Source organism: Thalia democratica, chromosome 3 (assembly GCF_965202585.1).
Source record: "Thalia democratica chromosome 3, ktThaDemo2.hap1.1, whole genome shotgun sequence".
NCBI classification, from domain to species: Eukaryota; Metazoa; Chordata; class Thaliacea; order Salpida; family Salpidae; genus Thalia; species Thalia democratica.
In genome coordinates this window covers 55914833-55934251 of record NC_139167.1, presented here as the reverse complement: position 1 = coordinate 55934251, position 19419 = coordinate 55914833, and the positions used below count along the sequence as shown (strand labels likewise).

Below are 19419 nucleotides of genomic sequence, written 5' to 3'. Positions count from 1 at the left end.
ACTAAGCACGAAAAATAACTTTTTTAAAGAGAAAGTTCAACGTTTAAAAAAAGCTAACTGTTATCTAATATGAAAGTTCATTATTGTAAATAATTAAATAACGATGAACCCAATGCAAATAAGATAAATTAAATTTGAATATCAGTTTTAAACGGGCATATTTTTAAGTGTTTTCTCCTGTATACTTTCACTATATTTTCTCTAACTTTTACTATTTATACAAATAAATTATGTTGTTTTTTAGGTCAAAATATATAACTAAATATTATTTTATTTTAAAAATTACATGTAAAAACCACCATTATCTACTCAAAAAATAATTTGTATATAAATAAAATATCAGGACAAAATGAATGTTGTCAAATAAAACTTATAATAAAAATTAAAAGTTTTAAACAAGAAACTTTTATAAATTTTGTACATTTAACGTAAAATAAAGTTACACGATTTAAAAATATATTTTAATAAAAGCATAAACTAAAGTATTAAATTAAAAATAAATCTACTTACACAAAGGGATATTTTAACATAAGTTAATTTATTAACTGTATCTATTTTAAATATAAACTCATAAAAAGTAGTATTTACTGACTTATATTATAATTATATATTGTAAGACTTTAAGATACAAGTTTGATTAAAACTGGTAAAGGAATATACTTTTACTCTTAAAACTAAAAATAAACTGTTGAAACGTAATAAAACAAGTTTATAGATTAAAAGGTTGGAATTTGATTAGTTTTAATTAAAAAATTATATTAATAAAGTTTGTATTTAAAAATAAACAAAAAATATGTTTAAACGTAATAACTAAAACTTAATTTTAGTAGTTATAAGTAATAACTTTAAAAGTTTCAATTAAATGTTTTCAATAATTAGTCTTTCAGTTAAAATAAACACGAAAAACCGTTTAAACGTCCTTAGTAGAACCCTTTTGTACATAATTAACATTAGTAATTTGTCGAGGCATGGCTTTATAGGAAATTTAAACAGAAAACATGAGAATAAGTGTACTTTTAAGGTTTAATAGACACGAAAACAAAGTTATAGCATCCAAAACTCTAGAATATTGTTTTTGTACATAAATTAGACAGACAGTTTTAATGGTAAGTTAACTATTTTTATAAAAATAAATAAATTTACTTTTTAGAAACAAAAAACATAAAAACGATTAAAAAAAATTTTTTATGTAGAGGTTTTTAGTATAAAAAATACATAAAATAGTATAAGTGTAGTTAAAGCAGGTATAGTATAAAAACTTAAAATAAATAATCTTTTTAACAGAAAAAATAACAAAATTAAAGCGTCCTTAAAGTTATTAAAAAAAAATTTAATGAAAAAAAATTAGTTGCTGTATTTAATAAAGAAAATAACTTTTCACAAAAATTTCTATCTACAATCCTTATTGACAACATATTTAACAATTCAAATAGTTTCATAATCGTTCGGCAGTTAAACTTCGTAACAATTTGTATAGGTAATATAAATTTCCTATGACAATAAACAATTTAAAACGGTTTGGTAAGCAGTCATAAAAAAGATCATCTTACAAAGTACAAACTTTTTGGTAAAAAGAAATACAAAAAATAAGTTTTAAAACGCCCTAAGTAGAGGTTTTTATCACATAAATTAGAAAAATACTTAAATAATGTAAGTTGAACATGTTTAATAAAACAATTTACAACAAATCAACTTTTAGGCTTAAACAACCACAAAAGAACATTTAAAACGACTTTAGTTGATGTAAAAAAATCATTTAAATAATAAATAAGTCTGTATCTTATGTTTGTTTTATGAATTCCTTTTTTTTTCGTTTGTCTGTAATATTAGCAAAATGGAAATATAGTTAATTGCTTTATCATATATTTCTTGAACTTACATTTTAGAATATAATTGCAGTGCAGAAATTTGTGAAAAATTTCTAAAGTTATGAAATATATTAAAGCTAAATATTATATTAACCATGGTCAATCTTTTCATTAATAATGGTGGTCTGTTAGGCCTATTATTTAGGATTCGAACCGATCCGGATGATTTTTAATTTAAGATCCGGCCGGAACCGGATCCAGATTTTGTTTATAAATTGAGATCTGACCGGATCCTAAATATTTTATTTTTCTTGTAACTTTGATTGAGAAAAAGAAAATATGAAAATTAATTATAATAATTATGTTATATAAATATTATCTTATAGTATATACTCTGAACTTTCAAAGAAAAGTCAATGTTATATTTTGTAAAAAAAAATCCTATTTAACTAATAACTATCAATAAGTTAAGTATTTTACAATAAAAAAATTTTTTATGGTGTATACATCAACCTTTTAAAATGAGATATATATTAAATATCTTTTATAAATAATGAGAACTTCAACTAAACAAGTGTACTTAAAATATTATAATATTCACATTATTATCACATGCTTAGATTAGGCTAACATTAATTTTATTTATCTATGTGCTGTTAACTGTGACACCATTACTACTGTTTATAACTTCAAATATTATGAAATTTTATTGTTTTAATCAAAAAACATTTAAATTGTGTTTTACTGTTTAGCTGTTAGCATCAATTTATAAGGTTGAATGATTTTACTTCATTGAAAAAAGCTATCTTTCGTGCTCAGTAGAGCGAAGGATTTGGTGGCTAAACGCGAAGCCACCCTGCTTTTTTATAATAATCATGTTTTAGTTATGTATTTAAGCTAGATTAACAGAAAGTTTTTAGCTACTTTAACTTTTAGTAAACTTTAAATATAATTCAGACATTTTTGCTTTTAAAGTGGCAACCGTGTAAAAGAATAATTAATTATTAATAAGGTATTTTATTATAGTATTTAAGCATTAATTATGCTAAAAAATTTGATTTAGCTTATCTTCAGTATAAATAGGTATTAATTTTATTTAATTAACTAATAATTTAATTTCCTCAAGAGTGCAAACTATTTAAGACGCAAAAACTATTTTCTAAAGCAAAAACTAAACAATGTATAAAAGTGACTCATAAATTTTCTTCAAGCTCTGCTTTTATAGAGAGTTAGGTGGTAAGTAAAATAATAAAAGTATTATATTAAGTTTATCTTATTAAGTACTTATGAAAGTACACATTTTATTAAGACTTAAACATAATAAACAATTTAAATTCTATTACGACAGATATTTATATATTAAATAGGCATTCTATGTGTAGCTAAAAGTCATTAAAAGTAATTAAGTGAGTAAAAGTAAAGCTATCTCTTGTGTGACCAAAACTAAGGCCAACATTATACAAATATCACTAAAACTAAAACTGTGGCCCGCGAAGAATTTGAAAACTTGAAATTTGGCCCGCGAGCACTAACTGCCTGCCGACCCCTGTTCTAGACCCATCATTTACAGTTTATCTTACTTGACGTATATGGTTTGTTAACCTTATATGTTGCACGATAACCTCTTCAAGCGGACCTTTATTTTTGCCAAAAAAAAATCTAAAAATTTAAACTGTTTTTTATTTCTTCATTGAAGTAAAAATTTCTTATTATTTAATTATCGTGTAAAAATTTTGAAGTAATTGTGCAAAACAGTAGAAATAAAATAGTTTTTTTTAAGTGAGAATGGCTTGCTTTAGCACAAAAATTTTAGCATTCATTAATAACATTTCAAAAAAAGCATACGTTTAAATTGTACATTCAGCTAAACTTTTTCTAAATTTTAACTTGCACTTTTTACAAAAAAAAAAACTTTTTAACTTTAAATCTAGTAATCTTAATTAAAAAAATACTTTACATATGAAAAACTTAGAATTGTTTTTGAAGTTGGTTACGTTTGAAAAATTAATCTTATAACAGTAAGCTTGTTTATAGTAGAAATAACTTTAAATACCTTACTTCTAAATTACGTTTTATAAATTAGTTTTTAACTAAAAACTTGTAAATATTCAAACAAATAAAGTTATTTATAAGTTGTGAGCTTAAAACTGTGAAAATTGTAACACATTTTATATGATTATTTTTAAAGATAAGTGATGTAAACTTAAACATAAGTTGTAAAGGCTAGTACTACTGTGCCGCTTTCGCGGTAATTGTCTCTTATTTATTTTCTTCTTTTCTCTCAAGCTGAGTATAAGTTGAAAAATCGCACGTAAAATCGGCTTTCAAGTTTTGGCTTCGTAGCAGCCAATTTTAAGTCATTGCGGCTTTTCGCTGCTCTTAGTTGTGAATGGTTTCAATCTTTTCGTCGAATTTAGTTCGCTTTTAGATAACTTTATGAGATTGTTTAAACGAACACTTAGTTCACAGCTTCTTTGATTCATGTATTTTAGTCTTTTAAAAGAATTAATAACTAGATTCATTGGCTTTATATTGTATAGTATTTTATCACCTTTTTGTTTCGCAATTTCATTGTAAATATAATCATCACCACAGACTCGAATTACGTTTCACAATAGTATAAGTAACTTATTTATTAAACCTTCAGTAAAAAGTAAGTACGTAAGTCATATTAGTCTATTTATAAACTTATCAACTATAGTTTAAGCGTTAGCTTGGGGACATCTATTATACAAGTTAAAGCGCACGTTTTGTTATAAACCAGGCCTCTAACATTGTATAAGTAGAACACCACTAAAAAATCAAAATGTTCAAACAAGTGATAATTAGATAAATATCCGTTTTTTTATAAACAGTTCTTAACTTAAATGTGAAAATAAATTATAATTTAAACTTAAAAACCAATAGCTTAGTACTAAAGATTTTTTTAATCTTTATATAAATAAATGCTTTTATACTTTGTGCGAAAATGTATCTTTATTTAAATGTTAAACGTATTTGTATTTTGTTTTAAGTTTAGTTATACTCTAACGTTAATATGCACCTCATTTGGTTGTAAAACAACTAAATACAAAACATTAAAATAATTAAAAAGTTTTGTGAAATTTTTTTTTATGTTTGTTTCTGCAAAAGTAGCATGATTTTGTAGGGAGTAGAATAGCATTATCATTTATAGAAAAATTATTTTTTACAAAATAAATCTTGAAATCAAAAAATTATTTAAGTCAAGTTTTTAACTGTCAGTAAAAATTGCATAGCTGTGAATAATGACATGATAACAAAATGTATTGATAGATATACAATATACCTTCACATATGAAATAAGAACTCTAAAATATATACACTAATAATTTTTTTTCGTTAATACAAAGTGTACAATAATAATTTTCAGTGAAGTATTTTAAACTATAAAAATTAATTTTTAAACAATTTTTTATTTTTAAATTTTAAAGTTTTAATTTTTCACTAAAAAATTAAAACATAAGTCACTCATTTAAAAAAAAATAACTAATTTCGTTTAGCGCATCCTCAGAATAATCTTGCTAAAAACTGATAATATTATAGTGTAATTTTAGTTATATACAATGAATTTTAAAAGTCTAGCTAAATATAGTTACGTCATAAAGTATAAAAGCCTGTTTAAAAGGTTTAAATCAGAACTGAGTTATACTAAGCTAATTTGAAGTAATTTATAAGACAAAAGTGCTAAAACAAAAACATTTAGATAGTAGAATTTTTTTCCTGAAACTAAATTAAATAATAAGCACATTACAAAGTACAACAAAAACGACAACAATAATATTACTAAAAACACTCTTTTTTAATATTGAACAAGTTTCAATTGAGATCACATTTATTTTTACTTACAACAGTATTTTCTGTTCGAAAATTTGAGATATTAGTTAATAATAAACAATATTAAGTTTATCACATAAATCTATATAGGTTCAGAAAAGTAAATTAATCTTAATAAGTTTAAATAAATATGAAGTCTTTTAAAGTTTTTTTAAAATTATTTTAATATACAAGACAATAACTTATACGTAGTGTTTAGATAATTAAAGAGTAAATACTTACTTGATACTGTGTAAGTATTTCTAGGATTAAAGCTTGCAAAAAGTGACATGTTTTATTAAGTACTTAATTTTACTATTTTTATGTTTACTATTAAAAGTTTAATGTTTTAACATTACTGTTATTATAACGTGCTTTCTTACTACAAACGAGATTATTGATAATCCGTCTGTTCTAAAAGTTTTTTTAAATCTTATTTTAATCTTACATGAACAAGAACAGGTTAAAAATAACTTTGTAGGTTATAAGTTTATTTAACAATTTTGACTATAAACAGTTTAACATATATTCAGACATATTTAATTTTAGTAGACGAAGTTTTTTTTTATAATATAAACTGTTATTTTTTTAGTTTTTATTTAGTACCATTAAGTTGTAAAAAAACACATAAGAGATATCTTAAATTCATCTGTAGAAATAAAGAGTTTATAGCGAAGGTTTGAACAACTTTAATTTTAAATTATTTATCTAAATACATGGTATTTTTACTTTAGTTACTTAATAGTATTCAGTTAAGTACAGTATAATTTACTATCTATTGCTTCTAAAACTAAATTAAACTGAAAAAATAATTAAAGCTAGTTAAGATGTCTTTAAATAAGTGTTATAAAATACCATTCGTACTAAGTAACAATTTTTTTTTTTTAATTATCAAAAATAGTTCAAAAGTTTACGTCTTTCTGTACTAATAATCCTTTTTCAAAAAGGTAAAAAAAGTTTAGCTACTGTTTTAATAAGTTCAGTTTCGAATCGTTCATTGGTTTTGTAGAAAGTCGTTTGAATTTTAAACCTAGGTATTTTATAAAAAACAAATTAAGTAAAATTACTTTGTGTACTAATTACTTGAAAGCAAGCAAATAAGTTGTTCTTATTTTCCATAAAACTCTAGCTTATTATTTGAAAATAATTTTAGCAATAATTATTATCTCAGAGCAGAATTTGTTAAATAAGTAGTGTTTACAATTTTTTACATTTGTTTATACTGTTTTCAAAAAATTATTGTAAATTGTATACACAATAAACTTCTTTTTATATACTGAATTTTAAACTAAAATATGATATGAATCAAATCTATACTTTGTATGCAGTTTTTAGTATTTTTAAAATAATTTTTGTTTTATTTTGCTTAATGAAAAGAATAAAAAGTGTTTTCTAAAGTAAAAATATTAAGATGCGTTAGTTTGAACCATATTACAGTAATTTTAAACAGCTAATGCTTAACAAAAATAAAAAACTAAAGTTTTCCTTCTTATTTAATATGAAAATTAATATACGGTCATAAAAAAGGAAGTTAAAAACGCTAATTTTTATATTTTTATGTTGTGATAGTAATAAATTTTTATGTAAGAGAATGGCATCTTTCATATGCTACTTAATTGCTTGAATGTTGAATCTTAAACGCTATGATATGAATGGAATGCTTGAACGTCGAAGGTCCAAAATGAGCCAATTAAAATTAGACACGTGAAAATATTGATGCAACTTAAATTGAGTTTAAATCAATGAAAAAAAAGGGTAAGAAAAGAGCCAATCTAAAACATCTAAGTAATTGTTTCGGGTAAAGTACAAATATATACACGAATCACAATTTCAGCACAGATACGAACCAAGACCTTCTAGCAAACAGTTCTAGTGTGATTATCTAGTTTCAGAAATTAAACTTTATAATGTTTTCATTGTTCTATGCAATGTATTTTTCAACATTTTTTATTTCTTTTAATTGTTTTATGATTTAAAGTTCAAGTAACTAATTCTTATTTCAGACTAAACATTTCTTTGAAACATCTTTCTCTAAGATATAACTTATTTGTTAGTTTTGAATCCCGTTTTTAAGTAGTTCTAAAATGCAGTACCTTCTATTACTAAAGTGGTTGTCATTTTATGTTCTTTATTTTATAAAATATACACTCTTTTGTTATACCTAGCTTTTATAAGTAGTCTAAAGTAGCATAGTTTATAACAGAGGCGTCGCGTGGGGTGGAGCGTTGGAGTATTTTTCCGACTAAAAAAAATAAAACTATTAAAATTTTTAATTTTCAATTAAACTTACGTTTACAAAATATTTGTTGTTATTTTAGTATTTATATCTTTCTAAACTAGTTTTATTTATAATAAATTAAGGAATTTTAATACTTGCAAGTTTTCCACTACCCTTAACAAAAGTACCACGCGTCGCCACTGGTTTAAAATATATTATATATTTAAGTGAGTACTTCAATATCAATAGTAGTCCCAACAATTTAAGTAGTCCACAATCTGTATTTGGTATATGTATTTATTCTATACTTTATTATATGATGTAAGCTGATACAAGGATCAGGCACGCCAACAAAAATATATAGCTCGCCACGTACCTTTTAGCTTGAAAATAAATATTACAATATAAACAAGCTTTAGATTTTTTGTCTTTTGTAAAAAAAAATTTAGGTGCAAACCATTTTTTTTTTGTAAATATTGTTTGGCCAATTTAGAAAGTTTCCTTGCTTTCGACTTATTTAGTAGTATATTAAATAAAGTTTGATAGTAACGAAGCACTATTTTATTTATTTTACTGATACACATATATTTTCTTGAAAAACTTGAATTCGTTAGCATGTGCTATTTGAAGATTTTTACTATTTTGAACTGTGATTATCTTAAACAAATAGATTTTAACTCACTAAGGTTAACATACGATATTTTTTTAAATTGTGGTTTACAGATAAAAAGTTTGCTTTCTTAATAAATATATTTTGATTCTTTGTAACTGAAGTTAGAATCTCTACACTGATTTAAATAACATGTTGGAATTTTATACGTATTTAAATTGTTTATTTGTTCTTAGTATCTTTTAATTTCTTAACACTAAGCTAACGCTGAAATGTTAAATTTAAATGAACTTATTGAAGTTTATTTTAGTTATATATAGTGATGTACCGGACTCACTATCCGGGTCCAGATTCGGCGGGATATTACCATGTTTGTCTGATATCCGGATCCGGCCGAATCTTGATATGTAAAAAAATCCGGATCCGGTTCCGGCTGGATTCTAATTTGAAAAAAAAAGTCTGGATCCGGGTCCGGCCGGATCCTAATTTGAAAAAAAAATCCGGGTCCGGGTCCAGCCGGATCCTAACAGAGATCCGGCCGATTCGGATCGAGTTCGTAAAAAAGAGCATACAGAAAAGTATTATTTTAAAAACAAACCCTGTGTTAACTAAAAAAGAGTCATTTTCGTCAGAAAATACGTTCGAAAATTAAACACCTACCGTGATTGGCTCATTTTGTACACGTGACTAATTTACATTTGTTTACATTAAATATGAAACAAACGTTTCAGGAATGCAACTCTTTACCTATTTTGTAAAATTAAAAACTTAACTACCAAATTGTCAACCTTATGGCTAGCTGTTCTACTGGTTATTAGATTAAAGTAATTTTAGACTCAGGCTAGTTTATACTCACTATAGCTAGGTTTTTTTTTTGCTTAAACAGTGGCAACCCTGCTAGTTTGAATTTTTTTTGGGAATTTTTGAAAATCTAAGGCTGCCTTAGGCTAGTTTAGTTTAAAAAAAAATCAGGCTTTATTTAAGATTTTTTGAAAAACTCAGGCTAGTTTTCTTTTAGATTTTGAATGAGTTTAATATGATCCAGTTTTCAATATTTTGTGATTTTCTAGTTAATTTTGTTCAAGAACTTGATTTTTATTGATTTTAGATTGATAAGGCTATAGGGGGGTCAACCTTGATTTTTACACGTTGATCTTATTTGATATATTTTAATCTTAGCTACTAGATACTTTTTACAGCTTAACAAAATTCAAAGTAGTTTTTGAGATACAAGGGGTCAAAGCCGGCCAGCTCAATAGCTTCCTTATAGAAGGTGCGAACTAAAAAGGCGAAAAAAATTTTTTTATTAAATATCTATTGCCTCCTACAGTTTTTAAGCAACCTTATTCAAATTTTCACAGTTTACTCTTTATTAAATTTTAAATCATTTGAGTGTAGGAAATTTTTTTATGTTGAGAAAAAGTCCCCTGTTTACATAAAAAGGTGTTTTTTTTAAATTTTAGACCTCAAATTTGTAAATTTCAATCATTTGAAATTTCAACACTCAAAAGCTTTTAAACTATGTAAGGAATGTTTTTTTGAAAGTTTGAGGTACCTATGTAATGACAGTGCAAAATTCCTTGCATTGTCATTGTTTTAGAGAGTATTAAGAGTTAGATACGCTTGAATGCACGAGCCAATGAGAATCATCTGATGAAATGTTTTAAACTAAATACTGATGCAACAGAACATCAAGACATGAAAGCCAGTTTCATGTAAGCAGTGAGTCAGTTAGTTTTGGTGTGCAGCTTGAAGCAACAACATATCTGAACTGATTTGTGAATGTTTATTGTTAGTATTGTTTTATAGTTAATATTTCAACTGGTGTTTAATTGTTTGAATATTTAAGACAGGTTTATATTTTGATAGTTTGTTAAATCTTTTACAGTTTATTCTTAACTAAAAGTTTTATTTAAGTTTTATTTTATTGTTTTAAGTCTTTTAATGTAGATTTAAATAGCTTCCAGTTTTTGAAGTGTTATAATATTAATTTATAGTTTTGTATATGCTTGTATTTCTTGTTGTGTTTTAAATAAAAGATTCATCACTCAAAACTGTCTGGTCTGATTTATATAAAGTAGCCTAGAGTAGTGTATAGTTATTATGTCCAACTTAGATGATAATGATGAGAAGTATGAACAAAAAGGTCAGGTTGACTATCTGCCCACAGGAAGTCAACCTGACCCAACTGAGGCTTTAGATGTTGGCCCACCAACATCCGAAGCCCACACCTAGTTTAAAAAACCTAGGAGGAAATATATGTTTAGTTAAATAGATATTTCCCCTTATTTAGCTTGCGCCTTCCATTAGGTCCCTATGGAACTCTCTAGCTTTGACCGCTTATATCTCAAAAACTACTTTGAATTTTGTAAAGCTATATAAAGCATCTAGTAGCTCTATTAAATAAGATCAACTTGTAAAAAAGTGTTCAACCCCCCTATAGCCTTAATTGTAAACATTACTTAAAATGTTCAACCTTGTAGATAGTTTTTCTACTAATTATTAGCTTAAAATAATTATTTTTTATCAAAACCTCATTCTGACTTAAGAAAGTTTATAATCACTCAGGTTAGTTTTTTGAATCAAAGAGTGGCAACCTTGATATTAGCTAAAATTAGGTGATATTCTGGTTTCCAAAAATCATGGAAAGTTTATTAGTTTAGCAAAAAAGATATTGGAGTATTTTTTATTGTTCTTTCAATTTGAATTTTTTTTTACTGTTCTTTCAATTTCAAGATTTTTTTTGTTCTTTTAATTTTAATAAAATTTAAATGTAAATATTGTTCAGAAAATTAGCAAACATACCAGCTACTATTTTTTACTGTTAATCTTAACTAGACTTTAATAACATATCATAAACTTTCTTACTATTTAATTATTTTAGCAGCACATTAATATTTTTTAGTCTAAATTTTTTTAAACTATAATTTTTCAAAATCCAAAAGTATATAATTAGATGTAACACATAAAAGATAAACTTCACACAATTATACTTAGTTAGTAGTTAGTTATATAAAATTGCATTATCGTACATAGTAGTTTTTATACTACTTACATTACCAATAACTTAGAGTATTAAGTATCCGGATCCGGCCGGATTTTAATTTGAAAAAAAAATCCGGTTCCGGCCGGATCTTAATTTGAAAAAAAAGTCCGGATCCGGGTCTGGTACATCACTTATATATGCTTTTTTTCTGTTTCAGGTTCATCTTTCTGCCTGAAACATTTGGCTAAATATTTTTGTTTGTACTGAGTTTAAAACTTTAAAACCTATTTTGATTTCATTTAATACGTTTAAAAAGTTCAGTAGAAAGTGTTCAGTAGAAGGTGTTCAAGTTTGAATAATAACCTTATTTTATATAAATCATTTAATATAAAATAAACTTTAAAATATAAACTATTTAAAAGCCTTTCAAGTGGGCTATGTGGTAAGTGCTCAAGTTTGTTTAGTAACATTATATATATTTATATATATATATATATATATTAAATTTATAAAGCAATTTTTTAACCAGCTACATTTAGTGTTAGCTTAAAGTTTCTAGTTATGATCAATTTCGTCAGTTTATCGAAAATTAATGCACAAAAATGTTATGAAGAAAAAAATTCAAAACTTTTAAATGAGTTTTTTGTCCAGGGTGAGTCAAAATTAGTATTAATTTATACATTAACTACTGTAAATATACAATTTTTTATACTGTAAATGATTTTAACTATCGTTGTGCAAATTAAAATATTAACAAGTAAATAAAAGATATCTTGATAATTAATAACGCTTGTATTTTAATTTACACAATACATAAGCTTTAGCACATATTTGGAATACATAATTCTAAGCAGTACCAAAAAAAAAAGATTTATAATTGCTTGTATAATTTAAACTTATGAAGACTTTGTGTAAATCAGTTTTTCAGTGCACAAGCTGATAATTGAAAACTAATTTTCAAGTGCTGACTTAAATCAACCGAGTTCAAAGATTATAAATATTAAAGAAATAAAAAACATGTATATTTTTTTTAACTGTTGTAACATATTTATAGATGAAACAAAGAAAACAAACTGTGAATTTACTTCACTTTTGAAGCTGAATAAGCTCATGTTGAAAGGTGATACAAACTCAAACATTTACAAGTACATCCAAGCTGAAATGACTGTTGAAAGTTCCAACTTATTATACACGCTGGCTAAAATCTATAAACTAGATGGCGCTGCTGAGTTTGCACTGGATTATATAGCTCGTTGCTTCCCAATGGTAGTTGAAACTAAAAACTTTTTGCAGTTAGACTTTGGTTTTATTGAAAAAATACTCGGAAGTTCGCAACTGAATGTTCACTCGGAAGTTCAAGTGTTTAATGCGTTAAACAGTTGGATAAAATACGACTTTAGAAACCGTATCAAGTATGCAAAAAAAATATTGTTAAAATTTCGTTTTACACTGATTTCCCACGTCAATCTTGGTTATATTTTGAACAAATCGTCATCTTTTACTACAAACGAGGAATGTGCTGACCTACTAAATGAAATTTTAGAGAGCAAGAAAAGTTTATTCCAAAACAAGGCATTGAGTTATTATAACGGAAGACATTATGATCAAGACAAGTTCAATTTATTGATATGTGGCGGTTACTATATAAGATCTATTGCTCATAACACAAAAGTCAAACAAATTAATGGAAAAAATTTAAACGACGTTAAAGTTCTTTCCTCAATGCTAAAAGTACGGAGATGTTTCAAAGCGGTTTCTTTGAAAGGTGAAGTTTATCTTATTGGTGGTTATGGTAAGGATAATAAATATATAACGTCTATTGACAAATATTCACCTTCTTCTGACACCTGGTGCGCAGTAGCTGAAAATTTTGACAACCGTTTGTATTTTTGCACTTGCGCATTCATGGATGACATTTATGTTTTTGGTGGTTTCTACCAAAAAGCTGCTGGCGTAATCGAAAACGAAGTTTACGACGCTGCGACTAAATCTTGTGTGCAATTCAGCACCGCAGAAAATTGTTGGAAAGAAATTTCCGGCATGAAGGAAAAGCGACATAATGCGGACTGTGCGGCTTTTCAAGGAAATTTAGTTGTCGCTGGCGGCCGTAACTTCGATGTGCCCAATTTGAAATCGGTAGAATCGTACGATGTTTTTGCTGACGAGTGGTCTTCAATGCCCGACATGATCACCGGTAAATGTGATCATAGTTTAGTTGCTTTAAAAGAAAGGTTGTTCGCTATTGGAGTTGGAACGAACAATTGTGAAGTTTTTGACAAAGTTGCTAAAAAGTTCGTTGTTCTGAAATCACCATTCAATATTACTTTAAACAAAGCTGTGTCGATTGGAAACAAAATAATAATCTTTCAAGACATATGTCCGTTAATTTTTTGTTTTGATGCAAACAAGGGCAAATGGTCAGAAGTACCTAGTGATTTTACACAAAGTTTTATGAATTTTTCATGTGCCAAATTACCTTGGTATTAGAATAATATAAGTATTCAAAGTAAACAACAAAAAATACTTCTTTTTTTAATTAAAAAATACTTTGACGTATTCTAATTTTTCTTTTATAATAGTTTCACTTATTATGTGTAAAAAAAATTACTATAACATTTTTTTTTATTTTCTGAAATTGTAATATACAGAAATTTATCACAATTCGTTCTAACATTCATATTTAATTAGCAAAGTTTGAAATATTTAAGTTTAGCTTTAAAAATAGTTTAGTTTAAATTTAATTTGGTTATAATTTAAAAACTGAACGAACAAAATACAGTTGAACATTACAACTGTTAAGATTGTATATCAAAACATTTTATTTTATGCCTAAATTATATTATATTTAAAAACCTGTACGAACTACAATCGCATACCAAAAGTGAGATAATTCAAAATCGCACAATTATGTTAAATGATTCTTCTGTGGAAATCATTTTAATCTATTGAGTTGGTATGTTCTGGGCAAGAAGTTAAAAGGTAGTTAAGTGGTGCACGACTCGATAATCGAAAGGTTCTTCGTGCACCAGTTCCTAGGACCAAACATTTTGAGCTCTTTTTTTCTCGTTTTATAAACAATAAAGTTACGTTTGAATATATTCAATTTCATATGTAAGCAAATTTATTATAAATTTTGAAAAATATAAACTTCAACATACTTTTACGTTGGTTAGCCGAAAAATAAAAATAATAAAAATAAATTAAAAACTCATACTAAGAAAACTTTAACATTAAGAACTAAATTTAAAACAAACTTCAATATGCTTTCACATTTATTAGCCCAAGAATAAAATATTAAAGTAGTAAATAAAAAGCTTATACCAAAACTGATTTTAAACCAAACAAACGAAAAGTTAAATAATTTTATAATATAAAAATACCGATTAGACTTTAGAGTATTGATGCGAAACCTTAAAAACATAAAAAATAAAGATTTGAGCTTTTTATGATTCTAAGTGAAATTTTAAATAAAGAATCAAATATTATTTTCATGATGTTTTAATTAAAAAATAAACTGCTTTTTAGAAACTGTTAGCTTTTATAACTATCGTTTTTTGTTAACTTATGTTAATTCTTGTTTAAATTATAATTCCATTCTACTCCCTACAAAATCATGCTACCTTAACAGAAACTAACATAGAAAATAGTTTCACAAAACCTCTCAATTATTTTAATGTTTTGTATTTAATTGTTTCACAACCTAATGGGGTGCATATTATCAATAGATTTTAACCATACTTAAAACAAAATACAAATACGTTTAAAATTTAGATCAAGATAAATTTTCGCATTAAGTATAACAAGCATTTATTTATTTAATAACTAAATAAATCTTTTGTGTTAAGCTATTGGTTTTTAAATATAAATATTAATTTACATTCACATTCGAGTCTAGAACTGTTCATAAAAAACGGCTCTATTTTCTAATTATCACTTGTTTGCACATTTTGATTTTTTAGTGGTGCTAGACTTTACAACTTATGTTAAAGTTAACTTCACTTATCCTTAAAAAAACTCTTATAAAGTGTGTTAAAATTTTCACAGTTTGTAAGCTAACAAGTTATAAATAACTTTGTTTGTTTGTATATTTACGTATTTTTATTATTTACTAATTTATAAAACGTAATTTAGAAGTAAGGTATTTAAAATTATTTCATATAAATTTATTGTTTAACTTTTACTGCGTTACGCCGTTTTCCTGAAGAGCAGTTCATCAGACGCTAAAAAATCTGAAAACAAAAGTATACAGAGCGATGAATTGGAAAATTAAAGTACACATAACAGTAAAATAAAAATAAAATTTAAATATGAGTTATAATTAATATGTTATTTACAAACGTTAAATTTTAAAGATAAATTAGTTTAAAATGAAATATAGGTAAGTTTAGTTTTAATAATCTATTAACTATGCATTTTATATATTAAGTTTTGAATAAATGTAAATATTAAGATTTATAGGGAATTTTAAGAAATTAAAGTTATTTCTACTATAAACAAGCTTACTGTTATAAGCTTAATTTTCAAACGTAACCAACTTTAAAAACAATTCTAAATTTTCATATGTAAAGTATTTTTTAAAATTAAAATTACTAGTTTTAAAGTAAAAGAGTTTTTTTTGTAAAAAGTGCATAAAAGCAATTTAAATTTGGAATAAGTTTAGCTGAATGTAAAATTTAAACGTATCCTTTTCTTGAATTGTTATTAATAAATGCTAAAATTTTTGTGCTAAAGCAAGCCATTCTCACTTAAAAAAACTATTTTATTTTTACTGTTTTGCAGAATTATTTCCAAATTTTTACACGAAATTACTTAATTGTATTAATAGTTCGAGCTACTGAAACTATTGAACAGCATTATAGTTTTACTTGATAATTAAATGATAGGAAATCTTTACTTTAAAGAAGAAATAAAAAATAGTTTTAATTTTTTTTTTGCAAAAATAAAGGTCCGCTTGAAGATATTATCGTGCAACATATAAGGTTAAGAAACTTTATAATTCAAGTAAGATAAAATGTTAATGATGGGTCTACGACTATTCAAATTCTGACAATTAAGTTTCGACAATTTAAATTCTATTTTAAATATTGGAACATAAGTAAACAATAATTATACAATAAGATATACAAGATACATAGTTTCAATAAAACTAAATATATTTGAGCGATTCTCATCAGTAGAGTACAAAGCTAACAAGTAATAAGATTTTACGAACTTATATAGCAACTAAGTATTCAAGTAATCCTAAAAAAATCAAGAGATTAATAAAAGACAAAAGTAATTAGTAACAAATAAAATATATTTAAGCTTATTTACGTTATAATTAATCTACAGTAAAACTAAACATAAATAAAACAAAAACAACGTTTATAAAATATTACGAAAATAAAAAAGCAGTATAGTCAAAATCGCTTTGCTTACATTAAACAGGTTTCCTTAAAAAATACAAATGACCTCTAATTTAATCAAATCATAAACATTACTACTAAATATTCAAACGGTAATTTTATATTTTTGACTTAAACTTCTAGCTGTATAAAAATAAATATGAATAAAGAAGATTTTCAGACACATAGGAGAAGAATCAATGAAATCAGTGATAGGCACTCACAGATTATGAACCGGCTTACGCCGTTACTTTTAAAAAATATGTCTGACCTTATAGAATTATTGTTCCATTCAATCCAAAACAGTCTTGAGGAAAATAAAGTATTAAAAGAAAACTTACTAAACTTAGAAAATTGCAGGCAACCTGATCAAGAAAACGTAAAAAAATGTTTTATAAGTATATTCCAGAATTTGAGGTACCAACCTATAAAACCTAAAAAATCAAAACAAATATAATTAAAAATATACAGTCTATTATCAATAATTTTGATGAATGCGGAAAAGGGTTTGAACTAATTCAATCCTTCTTGAACCACAACTACAGCAAAAAAGTTTCGGTAATTGAATATAGGGATGGAAGGTATCATTATATCAAAAACAAAGTAAAAGGGAAAATGGAAGATTCAGACTATCAGTGCATTTTAAGTTATGCGAAACACAGCAACTACGCAAAAGAAATATTAAGTGAAGAAAATGCCACAAGGTTACTGAACGTGCGAAATGCAATATGCCATTTCAAAGCCTTAAACCTTATGGACGAAGATTCATACAACTTCTGTATTCAAGAAATTACAGAAATGAAGGATTTACACAAATGATTACAAAAAATTTATATAAAACTCTTTTGAGTTAAATTCTGAATGAAGCCGAATTTAAACGCTTGCATTTTAAGGTAATCAATAACATTTTCTGAAAACGTAACCCATATCTACTTTTATGTTAGTTCTTTACTAATTTAAGTTATCTCTGTTTTTATTGTGATTTAAACTTTTACTTTTGATAACTCATACAAAATATTTGAATAAGTTGTTCAAATTTTAATAAAATTGTGTGTAAAATTATAACAATGTTCAAACAGTTAAAAAATTTTACATGTTCTTTTAGTTCTTTAATATAATCTTTGAACTCGATTGATTTAGTTCAGCACTAGAAAGTTTGTTTTCAATTGATTGACTCATAGTTTAAATTATACAAGCGATTATAAATTTAAAACTTTTTTAATACTGCTTAGAATTATGCATTCCACGTATGCTTTTGTATACCATATTTATTTATATGTAAAATAAAGTGATATTAAAATATCTCTATCTTTAACGGGTATAAATAGGTATAGCAACTTAATTTAGTTATAAAATTAACAACAAAAACTATGTACAATTTATTGCCTTCTCAAACAAACGATTCAAAATGGTGCGCGACGCTTCAGTTTTCTACACATTAATCTTATACGAACTTCAATATCGATAAAGGTGGAAAATACGACATTTATGAACGTAGAAATCCTATCAAAATTGTTTCATATCGTACCACAGCTTACGTCTTCGGCCTCGAAGTCTCACTTATGCTGTTTTATATCGTTTTTTAGTTAACCTCTGCGGCCGCGCAGTCCCAAGCCAACTATTTTGTATCGTACTGCCATTCACGTCTCCGTCCTCGAAATCTCACGTGAAAAGCTGCAACTACTTCCACGAAGGAAGAGTCGCCCCGTTGAAGCTTCCTAGGTCCGCTCCGTAGGGTAGTTGAGGTATAGTAGCCTGTTTGTAGATGTGCTTCATCGTTTATATAAATTTTTACTCTCTCTTTTGCAGGTGGCTTTACATGCTGACAGTTGCAGGTGGCTTGACATGTTGACAATTGCAGGTGTCTTGGCATGTTGATAACTGCAAGTGTTTCGGCATGTTGGAATATGCATGTTGGAATCTGCAGGTGTCTCGGTACGGTTTTAATAGCCAGCTTACATACTCACCTGGCTTTGCACACGGCAATTAATGAATACAAAATTGTATTTATTTTGCCTTTGTCAATCAAAAAATATCGAGTAGAATTCAAAATATAAGTTAAAGAACTGTTGTTATAATTTATTTGAAACTTGTCTTTTAAAAAGAATTTTTAATTAAAAAAGTTTTAAAATTTATTCTAATGCATGCATCGATACTTGGGCAATTGAAGTGAAATAATTATAATTTCAAATAAATGTCCAACAATGCGCTAAAGCTTATATATTGTACTAATTAAAATAGAAGTGTTTTTAATTATCAAGATTTCATTTATTTACTTGTTAAATTTATAGTTTGCACAACGGTAATTAAAATAATTTACAGTATAAAAAATTGTATATTTACAGTAGTTAATGTATATATATAAATTTATTTTGACTCACCCTGTACAAAAAACTCATTAAAAAGATTTGAAATTTTTTCTTCATAACATTTTTGTGCATTATATAAACTGACGAAATTATTCATAACTAGAATATAGCTAGTGAAACATTTGTTTTTATAAATTCGATTTATATATAAATAAATATCCACAGAGCCCTCTTGAAGGGCTTTTAAATAGTTTATCTATAAAAGTTGAT

General features: G+C 25.7%; 1 protein-coding gene across 1 annotated transcript; it reads left to right on the top strand.

Annotated features, from left to right (window-relative positions):
• Positions 1-10573: 10573 nt before the first annotated feature.
• On the top strand, positions 10574-17659 carry LOC145832431 (kelch-like protein 7). The gene is made up of 3 exons (XM_082939747.1): positions 10574-10672; positions 12555-13747; positions 17413-17659. Exons 1-3 carry the CDS (start codon positions 10574-10576, stop codon positions 17657-17659), a joined length of 1539 nt encoding a protein of 512 aa, XP_082795873.1.
• Positions 17660-19419: the final 1760 nt, after the last annotated feature.